The 11,227-nt window shown below is 39.8% G+C and overlaps 1 protein-coding gene across 4 annotated transcripts; it reads right to left on the bottom strand.

Annotated features, from left to right (window-relative positions):
- Window positions 1–1,048: 1,048 nt before the first annotated feature.
- On the bottom strand, window positions 1,049–9,624 carry LOC129869031 (beta-1,4-galactosyltransferase 4-like). Of its 4 annotated transcripts, none has more exons than XM_055943479.1 (8): window positions 9,504–9,624; window positions 8,563–8,677; window positions 6,834–7,419; window positions 6,000–6,232; window positions 5,674–5,861; window positions 5,328–5,450; window positions 2,957–3,061; window positions 1,049–2,854 (listed from the first exon to the last, which is right to left on the bottom strand). In XM_055943479.1, exons 3-8 carry the CDS (start codon window positions 7,114–7,116, stop codon window positions 2,719–2,721), a joined length of 1,068 nt encoding a protein of 355 aa, XP_055799454.1. In that variant the 5' UTR covers window positions 7,117–7,419; window positions 8,563–8,677; window positions 9,504–9,624; the 3' UTR covers window positions 1,049–2,718. The 4 variants fall into 4 exon arrangements, with proteins under 4 accessions (XP_055799454.1, XP_055799453.1, XP_055799455.1 ...); XM_055943478.1 differs by having other exon boundaries at window positions 8,563–8,647; XM_055943480.1 differs by lacking the exon at window positions 8,563–8,677 and having other exon boundaries at window positions 6,834–7,253.
- Window positions 9,625–11,227: the final 1,603 nt, after the last annotated feature.

The raw sequence follows: 11,227 nt of genomic DNA, 5'->3' as shown, positions 1-11,227 counted from the left end.
ACAGATGGTGTCCAGGGCACAGCTGGGAGCTGAGGGGGGTCGGTAGCAGGCGGCAACAGTGAGAGACTTATTTCTGGAGAGATTAATTTTTAAAATTAGAAGTTCGAACTGTTTGGGCATAGACTTGGAAAGTATGACAGAACTTTGCAGGCTATCTCTGCAGTAGATGTTGATGTAGATGTAGACATTGATGTGCCATCCTGGATGAACTGCACTACCTGAGCCACTTGTGTGTGTTGTAGACTCCGTCTCATGCTACCACTAGAGTGAGAGCACCGCCAGCATTCAAAAGTGACCAAAACATCAGCCAGGAAGCATAGGAACTGAGAAGTGGTCTGTGGTCACCACCTGCAGAATCACTCCTGTTTTGGGGGGTGTCTTGCTAATTGCCTATAATTTCCACCTTTTGTCTATTCTATTTGCACAACAGCATGTGAAATTTATTGTCAATCAGTTTTGCTTCCTAAGTGGACAGTTTGATTTCACAGAAGTGTGATTGACTTGGAGTTACATTGTGTTGTTTAAGTGTTCCCTTTATTTTTTTGAGCAGTGTATATATATAAAAATATATATTTAAAAAAAAATAGGCAATTTGGCACACAAAAATACCGATTTTGATTGTTATGAAAATATATATATATATATATATATATATATATATATATATTTTTTTTTTTTTTATTTTTTTTAAATCGGCCCCGATTAATCGACCATTCCGATTAATCGGTCGACCTCTAGCCTGTACCCTCCCAAGCCCACCCACGGCTGCGCCCCTGCCCAGTCATATGAAATCCATAGATTAGGCATTAATGGATTTATTTCAATTGACTAATTTCCTTATTTTGACTGTAACTCAGTAAAATTGAAATTGTTGCATTTATATTTTTAATAGATAAAAACGTTATATTCCATCTTGTCCATCATTTATAGAGCAAAGTAGAGGGTGAAGAACAGAGACTTTACAAATCAGTATCATCAACCCACTGTCTAAACAATCACACAGCAAATTCAAAGAATAGCCCTAACTAAAAACACACTTGAAAATGACTTTGTTTATAGAAATAGATCATTTATTTCTCTTCAATTCACAAGTCCCATCTGATTCATGTCTCTCCCCACCTATAATACAATCTACAAAACTAAAAACGTTATTTTGAAAGGAAAAGATTCAAGAGAGAAAGGTCTCACCGAACAAGGCACTCTTAATTAATCAGTCATTATGGCATCCCAAAACATATTCTAAACATCAATAATTTATAAATCATCAGATAAAGTAGGACCACAGAAAGAAACAAATGTTGAACGCTACAGTACTACTCATATAGCTGTAACCTCACACCATGCAAATATGAATGACGCATAACTTACAGAAGCATATGTGAAAGAGCAGGCCATACCAAAACCATATTAAAATATATAAAACATTTAAACAATAGTCTTATATGATATGATAAATAACATTGTTAAAACAGGCAGACTAAGAATACATTTGAGCAAAACGGTGAAAGTGTCAAAGGCAGTAGGTGGCTCTTAACAGCCTAAATGGGACAGCTTGCTTCAACTCAAGATGGCCCACATGGACCGAGATGGAACCTTTGTAACTTTCCAATGGAGCAGAATGTTTTTTGTTTTTTTTAACTGGTTGGATTGATATTTTTACCATGTAGGCACCTGCAACTTCCCACAGGTGAGAAATTACACAGTAAACGAGAACTTGCCTCCAACCAAATTATTTTGAATGTTGAATAAGTTATTGCAGGCCATTTGACTTCGATGTGAAAAATCTAAATTTCAGTTGTTTTGGGGGGGGGGTCTGTGCAGTTGTAAAACCTACAAATACACAAGTGAAGAACACATGTTTTGGTTTATTTCAACTTATTTGAGAATAAATAGTGAATCATGTAAGGGTGGCAATATATTTGACCGGAACTGTATAGCTCAGCAATAAGAAAAAAAAGGAATGGACCTCTGGTACTTCTACAACTGGACGAATTAAGGCAACAGAAGCAAAGTATTTTACAATATTAGACATTTGACTAAATTAGTGTTTTTGAGTTACTTCACAAATCTTGTAGCAGCATATTCAAAATATAAAACTTGTGATGTCTAGAAAATGAAGCCATCTACACTGTGATATTGCTGTTGACTGTTGTAATAAAATTGCATAAAAACTACAATTAATTTCCATGTAGCATACTTTCACAAATGTGAGAATGATTCATATATGAAAACGTGTTCCTTGCGTCCTATGTTGTCCCTTGTTTCCCCATCTTACCTTCTACATTCATCAATTCATGTACGAGTGATTTGAGAACAATTCTTGGATCCCATTTTTATTTGACAACCAGAGATTAAGAAATGACCAAATCCAGGATTCTTTATAATCAAAAAAAAAATGATAACATGCTCTATTAGAATGCAAATACTTGTTGAAACAATCAAGTCACAGCAAACCTCTAACGCAGAGCAAAATTTAATTGTGGTTTTATTCTCACCCCTAGAAACTACTCACCAGTTTTGACTGAAGGGCTTCCAGACTTTACGTTATTAGGACCTGGCAATATTAAGTGCCCTGCTTGGAATGGTTGACAGTGAAAACTTTTGCTCACCAGCTACCGCCACTGTTTGTTAGGGCAGGTACATAACATGTAGGCATGGACATACCAGAGCAACATTACTGTATTCAATGCAGTAAATCAAGACAGATGCTCTGAAGCCTCAGTGCAGTGGTTTGCCAATGTCCACTGTGACATTAATGTACAGAGGTGGCCTCTCAACCGAGAGAGTACTGTAGGAGCAGGTGTTAAGGCCATCCGTTCTCCAGACTTGAGGTGTCCGTCCTAACAAGAGCATCCTGTGAAGGAGGACAATTTCAGAATAAAAGGAATTAAATGACGAATAATAGTTTATGATTACAGCAAGCAATTTATAAATTGATGTGTCCACAGTCACTCACCGGTCTTTATTAATTTCGTTGCCGCTATCTCTTTTATGAAATACCATGATATAGCGTGCTATAAGAGGGGGTGGCCGTATAATCTTCATTTTCTGGAGCTCCACCCTATCAGAGACAAATTAAATCAATCGATAACATCCCGCATTGACTAAGATGTAGGACACAAATGGAGTAAGGTCCAAAAATTGTACATTAAGCCAACATGGTTAGGACTGTTGCGGTGACCGTATTACCGCCAGTCATGAGTCATGACCGCAGTTAAATTCCACATGACCTTTGTGTCATGCTGATCTCCTTTTACGCACTGCTAACTACTATCAAGTCGCTAATGACCTGGTACTCAGGGCTCTACTATCCCTCTAACCACTGACATCAATGGAAATAAGATTAGGGAGGTAAGGCAATAAATAGGCCATAGAGGTGAAATAATTACAATTTAGTATTAACACTGGATTGATAGATGTGCAGATGATGATGTGCAAGTAGAGATTCTGGGGTGCAAAAGAGCAGGAAGATAAATAGCAATATGGGGATGAGGTAGTTGGTTGTGCTATTTACAGATGGGCTGTGTGCAGGTACAGTGATCGGTAAGCTGCTCTGACAGCTGATGCTTAAAGTTAGAGGGAGATATAAGTCTCCAGCTTCAGTGATTTTTGCAATTTGTTCCAGTCATTGGCAGCAGAGAACTGGAAGAAAAGGCGGCCAAAGGAAGGATAGGCTTATGAGCCCACGCCCAAAAAAGAAACTGAAATAAATGATTGTAACCTTATAGAATGCCATGCGTAATATGCGGTAGGTTGAAAAACAAAACAAAAATTATTTAAGATGTCTTTTGTACAAATGGTCTAGCCTATACTCCAAAATTAAACAAAAATCGAGTAATCGCCTTTGAGTGTGGACTGTATTACTATGCATACTGGATGGACTGGTTACCTTACGCTACACTCCAAAATATCTATGAATGAGTCTGGGAAAGAACAAATAGCAATGCTGTTGGTTCATTGATTGTGCTGGGCGGCTTACCGTTAGCCTACAATTAGTGAATTTGGATTTGATTTGGATTTTGAATAGCTTAACAATAGGGATTTAAAAAAAAAAAAAATCATAATTAAATTCAGTGGAACAATACCTTTAGCTGTACAGAACATCTCACCGCAACGTGTTTCCAGCTCCTCCTCTCTCCTTTATTCCTTTCTCGAACGCGCAGACAGCCCAACAATAGTTTAGTAAAATATGTTGTTACGAAAAAAAGTTACTATCGATGTTCCCGAACAGATTTCACTTGGTTTCACAAATTAAGCATTGGGTAGCTGCAGGAACAAGATTGGAGTGCCCATGGTATACAGAGTTTGGGCAGAATATATCCTGTCGCGCAGCGAGAGCATGCACCTCAAACAGTGGTTGACGCCTGGAGTGAAATAAGTGTCCTTATATTTGTTTCTCAGCTGCTGGTATAAAGCACATGCTCCGCTCTAAAACCGAAGTAGCCTACAAAACGGACCGACGGAAAAGCGTTTAGCCTCCATTCGCTATTCGAGTACATACAGATGTATTTTTTCCCCTGCCCATTTGATAATGGTCCAATCTAAATCAAAACTAATTTGACATATTAGTAAAGACAAGATTAAATTGAGAATAGTCTGATGTGAAAATATGATCACTTGATGAGAGAACAGCTGTGCAGCCTGAGGCAAGGGACAGAGCAGAGCGCAAGCTTTATTTAGCTGCTTCCCAAATCATTAAAAAGCCTAAAGTCGCACCATGCAGTCCATATACGTTTTGATTTCTAAGACATATTAAGGTTTGTATCATTCACAACTAAAGTGTCCCCCCCAAAAAAGCATATAGAATCTGTTTCAAATGATCACTTTTATGCTCATAGCCACTTCATAGGAGCACTTGCTACGGAATGCAAAAAATATCCTCCTTTTATTCAGCTAAGTTCAATTATATTCTTCTTACTACAAAATCATATAAAATAATGGCACAGGACTTAAGCATATCTTGTCAGCTAAATGAACAAGCCTACAGCACATGTCAGTGGGCCAACTCATATTCTGTTCTCCTGAAAAACATTATCTTCATATCATAAAGTTTCTTTAGACCCGACTAAAATAAATAATGGATTTATTGTGATGGTATATATGAAATCGATTAATTAGACTTTTAAAAAAAGAAGAAATTATGTAGATGTTACAAAGGTGCGCATCAGCGACTTGTATGAGTGGAGGCCTGGATATGCTAAATGTGTTCTAGCTAATTAACGGTCAATTACCGTGAGACCGGCACTCTTTTGCATGACAATAATCGGTGAACAAAATTTCACGACCACCACAGCCCTAACCATGGTTAAAAGTAATAGGGGTCTCACCTGATGCGAAGGTCATCATCCTCCCCACCCCATCCCCAGTAAGTGTTTGAAAATCCGTTCACTTTGTGAAACTGGTCCTTCGTCATGGCCGTCACCCCTCCAAAGTACCCTTTGTAACGCAATCTACAAGAGCAAAAACAAAAAACAATCAAGACATTACAGACCTGTTCCCAGGACTTTGATTGAACGTTGGTAATAATTGAAATGTTAAAAAGTGAATTTGGTATGAATAGTCCATTTATAGTGATAGCTGCCACATCACTTCAGACATGCTGTTGAGAGAGCATATAGACATTTACCTGCTTTTGCATAAAGGTGGACATGAGTTGAGAGCTAAGATATTTACTTGTATCCTGTAGCGTTCCTGCCGACCACTAAGTGTTTGGGCTGTTGGTCACACTTGTAGAGGTTGTAGTCGTTCTCTGGAACCAGATCCACGTCATGAAAAACAAAGCAATCCCAATCGTAGTCCTTGAGTGCCTCCAAGTACCCCACATTAAGTAGCTTGGCACGATTAAACGTCACCTCTCCAGCCTGTCACAACACACAAATCAACCACAAACATCAACCTTTTTCAAGTTCAAAGTCTGTAACCCTTATCGGCTCAAAAATCGATACAAATATAATTGAGAAAATTACATAATTTAGTGTAACTTCATATGACAGTAATACCTGGTGGATGACGTAGATGCCGTAGTGCAGCTGCTGCCTCTGAAGAAAGGGGTGCAGGTGATGCAGGAGGTAGAGGAGGTGTTTCTCCCGGTTACGGTGAGGGATGAGGATGGCCACACTCTGCTGGGCGAGGCAGTCTGGAGGCTGGTATTGGCCCTCAGCCACTCCACTGTTCTCACTCTCCACCTCCTTCAGCGTTAGAGAGTCCTCGAATGTCAGCTTCAGGGCTCCACCTGTAGGCAGAAAATAATAGGCATGATGAAAACCTAGACAACTAAATTGTAAAGTCTTACGGAGAAACTTAATTGCAATTTTTTTACATGGCACTAATTTAAAATACAATATCATGAACTAAAAAACAGCATGGTCTGGACAGATAATTACAAACGTGTGTGTGCATTCTGTTTGGGCCACAGACATAAACACAAGCCGTCTTCAAACAGGAATTTATGTTGATGGAAACCCACTGTAACGCTGTGCCATCTGCCTCCCATATGGTGTAAGCCTTATTACAACAGTTGTCCACTTCCTGTCAACAAGGAGCCATTTTATGTAGGCTACATGCAAACTGTTACCACATAGGCTACAGTCTGAAAATAATCAAAAGGAGCCTCAGCCTAGCAATGTTTGAGTAATAAATCATGCGGTTACACAATCCCTACGTTGCACATTAAAGTATTCACTTGATTACCAATGTTCTTCTCTCCACACTGCACATAATGTTCTTTACAAGGAAGTACACAGTAACATGGCATTATCATCAGTAAGTAAGCTATAGCAAAGCCTGTATTAAGCTTACAATAACATCTGTGGATACTGTGTAGCCCTACTTACGAAGCAGTGGTGATTTCTCAGGACAGCTTTCTTTTGGTGGTGGGGTGTCAGGGAGAGGATTGGAGAAGACTTGCGTCACTGTTTTCCATGAGTATTGTATGCCCCCCCTCAGGACCTCAGCGTTATCCTCAAGTGTCTGTGCTGACCTATGTGTATCCTCAATTGCTTTCACTGTTTCGCCGGCAAAAGTGGCGATCCAAGCCAAAACAGAGACAGAGAGCAGCAACAGTATCATATACTTCCACCTCCGGAAGTACCTGGACACAGCAGGACAGACTCCCATGGCTGATTGGTTGTACAGGTATTATATCCCCCAAAATGTGGGAGGCTTCAATCTTGGTTTATGACATCTGGTTCTCCTTTGTAGCAGCCACAGGAGGAATTACTTAGTAGAGAGCACCAGGCCCCCTGACATTCAACCTATGATGACAACATTCTGGATGAGTTTCGTTATTTTTGTAAAATGTTTGTCATGTAAAAAAGCATTGGGGTACTTTATATTATTTAGTTGATTTTCCAGAAAATATAGTTGCATGTGAAGGAAGGTGTGCCACTTAGAGGAATTGAGTTCCTCTGACTGCTGTACCTGTTATGTAAAAGAAAATATTTCAGTTCCATTGACACTTCCTACTTGAATTTATAGCATTTGACTAGTGCATTATGCAAAAAGTAGCCTCAGGTGCCCGGGCTTTGGTGAAAGCCTGTGAAAGAGGCTAGGCCTATGCGACAACAGAATTCACAGTACTTTACATTGGCTGTGCACTGAGGCGTTTAATATATACACACCCGGCTCTATGTACTCCCAGCTACACTCCACCCAAAAGAAACGGTAACTGAAGTGGAACGAATCTCTTTTCTACTTCCTCACACCTGTTCGCGCTTTGGTTTCATGTTGACACAATTGCAATCCATTGTCTTTCAATGCACATTATTCAGGGATGTCCTGGATAGTAATCTTAGGCTTTAACTGTAGCCTGCTTTTGTGTGTGCTAAGCTTAGACACATCACATGTTGCCACGTTGTTCTTATTTCTCCTTCTCTATTCACATAACCAAAATGGGATACCTATCCTAATCAAAACGGTCATTAGCTAAAATGACTAAAGAACAGGCCCAGGACAAAATATTCAAATTTACTGTAAAAAGACAACTTGCTATAAAGTCCTTGCACTACTAGCTAGTTACCTATCATGACATGAGCAGTGGAATTTAAACATGACATGTTGTGCAGAAAGCCAGTAGCCTTCTGCACAATTGTAGTCAGGGAATTAATGTAAGTTGTTGTTTGAATGTTGCCTGTTACACATTCAACGTTCCTCAAACTGGCTGTAGTTAGCTAACTTAGCTCGATGCTGACATCGTTTTGGGTGGTCAAATGAATTGATTTATTAGGGTCACACATAAATATAACGTTAACCTGACTTGCAAACTGATTGTTCTCTGAACAGTGACACATTTTACTTTAGAACTTAATGGCTCGTGTAGTCCTGCAACCAAAAGCTAGTATTTAACTAGCTAAGTAACGTTAGCTAGCAAGTAGCTCGTGAAATCCAATGTAGATAACAGATTTTAGCTTGCTGAAACTAAACAACAGCTATTACTGCGACCACATTGGGTTAGCTATTTCGGTATGAATGAAGTCCCGGAGAATACGGGTTTAAATGTACACAGCAATTACCATATTTAACGAGAAATACATGTTCTTAGAGAATGATGAGCGGATGTCTTACTTGCCAGTTGCCTAGAGTTCTTCTGCTATTGTTTTGGGCAGCTAGCTGGCCACTCCCGGTTGGTACTACTCCTGCAAACGCCGTTCTAGAAAGATATGCGCGTTCAAGACTCACACTTGAACGTCAAATAGAAAAATAAGGGGTAGGGTGACCACATGTCCCGGATTGTTTGGGACAGTTCCGAATTTTGGCCCATTGTCCCTCAACCAAACAATCATGTCCCGCATTTTATCAACAAATTCAAACACCACTCGTTTAGAAAAATAAGTTGTCCTGTATTTCAGTCAGACGTTCCAACCTGTATATTATAATCACGTTGCGCTTATGAAAATATATCATAAGGATGTGGTACTGGTGATGTTAAACACGTATCCAATCGTTGTTGAGATCTGATATTTTGTGCAGCGCAAAACGAGACAGTAGGCCAATGTCACAGGACTATCGTCAACCAAATCACATTTCTCAAATCCCTTTGCACTAAATTCCAGCAAAATTTGGAGACAGTTAGGCCTAAATCGAACAACCTCCCTCCTCATAGAATTCATTCAAAATAATAATAATAATCATGTTTGTAAGGTCTGGGATCCGCTCGCCTACCAAGAATTCACAAAATGGGACAAACCAAATTGACTCTGCATGCAGAATACTGCAAAAATATCCTCTGTGTTCAACGTAAAACACAAAATAATGCATGCAGAGCAGAATTAGGCGGTTACCCGCTAATTATCAAAATCCAAAAAAGAGACGTTATATTCTACAACCACTTAAAATGAAGCGATTCCCAAACCTTCCATAACAAAGCCATCACATACAGAGAAATAAAGCCCCTAAGAAAGCTGGTCCTGGGGCTCTGTTCACAAACATAAACAGACCTCACAGAGCCCCAGGACAGCAACAGAATTAGACCCAACCAAATCACGAGAAAACAAAATGATAATTACCTGACACATTGGAAATAATTTACACCGATGGCAGACTTGGCTCTCAAGAGAAGACTATGTGCACACTTCCCACAACAAGAGGTGGAAACTGAGCTGCAATTCCTAACCTCCTGCCAAATCTATGACCATATTAGAGACGCATATTTCCCTCAGATTACACAGACCCACAAAGAATTTGAAAACAAATCCAGTTTAATAAACTCCCATATCTATTGGGTGAAATACCACAGTGTGCAATCACCACAACAAGATTTGTGACCTGTTGCCACAAGAAAAAGGCAACCCGTGAAGAACAAACACCATTGTAAATACAGTTGAAGTCAGAAGTTTACATACACTTAGGTTGGAGTCATTCCAACTTGTAGTTCAACCACTCCGCAAATTTCTTGTTAACAAACTATAGTTTTGGCAAGTCGGTAAGGACATCTACTTTGTGCATGACACAAGTAAGTTTTCCAACAATTGTTTACAGACAGATTATTTCACATAATTCACTGTATCACAATTCTAGTGGGTCAGAAGTTTACATACACTAAGTTGACTGTGCCTTTAAACAGCTTGGAAAATTCCAGAAAATTGTCATGGCTTTAGAAGCTTCTGATAGGCTAATTGACATCATTTGAGTCAATTGGATATGTACCTGTGGATGTATGTCAAGGCCTACCTTAAAATTCAGTGCCTCTTTGCTTGACATCATGGGAAAATCAAAAGAAATCAGCCAAGCACTCAGAAAAAACATTGTAGACCTCCACAAGTCTGGTTCATTCTTGGGAGCAATTTCCAAACGCCTGAAGGTACCACGTTCATCTGTACGAAGAATAGTACACAAGTATGAACACCATGGGACCACCAGCCGTCATACCACTTAGGAAGGAGATGCGTTCTGTCTCCTAGAGATGAATGTATTTTGGTGCGAAAAGTGCAAATCAATCCCAGAACAACAGCAAACGACCTTGTGAAGATGCTGGAGGAAGCAGGTACAAAAGTTTCTATATCCACAGTAAAACGAGTCCTATATTGACATAACCTGAAAGGCCGCTCAGCAAGGAAGAAGCCACTGCTCCAAAACCGCCATAAAAAAGCCAGACTACGGGTTGCAACTGCACATGGGGACAAAGATCGTACTTTTTGGAGAAATGTCCTCTGTTCTGATGAAACAAAAACAGAACTGTTTAGCCATAATGACCATCGCTATCTTTGGAGGAAAAAGGGGGAGGCTTGCAAGCCGAAGAACACCTTCCCAACAGTGAAGCACGGGGGTGGCAGCATCATGTTGTGGGGGTGCTGTACTGCAGGAGGGACTGGTGCACTTTACAAAATAGATGGCATCATGAGGAGACAAAATTGTGTGGATATATTGAAGCAACATCTCAAGACATCAGTCAGGAAGTTAAAGCTTGGTCGCAAATGGGTCTTCCAAATGGACAATGACCCCAAGCATACTTCTAACGTTGTGGCAAAATGGCTTAAGGACAACACAGTCAAGGTATTGGAGTGGCCATTACAAAGCCCTGACTTCAATCCTGTAGAAAATTTGTGGGCAGAACTGAAGAAGCTTGTGCGAGCAAGGAGGCTTACAAACCTGACTCAGTTACAGCAGCTCTGTCAGGAGGAATTAGCCAAAATTCAATTCACCCAACTTATTGTGGGAAGCTTGTGGAAGGCTACCTGAAACATTTGACCCAAGTTAGACAATTTAAAGGCAATGTTACCAAATACTAATT

Source organism: Salvelinus fontinalis, chromosome 13, assembly GCF_029448725.1.
Source record: "Salvelinus fontinalis isolate EN_2023a chromosome 13, ASM2944872v1, whole genome shotgun sequence".
Lineage (NCBI taxonomy): Eukaryota > Metazoa > Chordata > Actinopteri > Salmoniformes > Salmonidae > Salvelinus > Salvelinus fontinalis.
The sequence above is the reverse complement of the archived record's forward strand: the minus strand, read 5'-3'. Positions and strand labels throughout refer to the sequence as shown.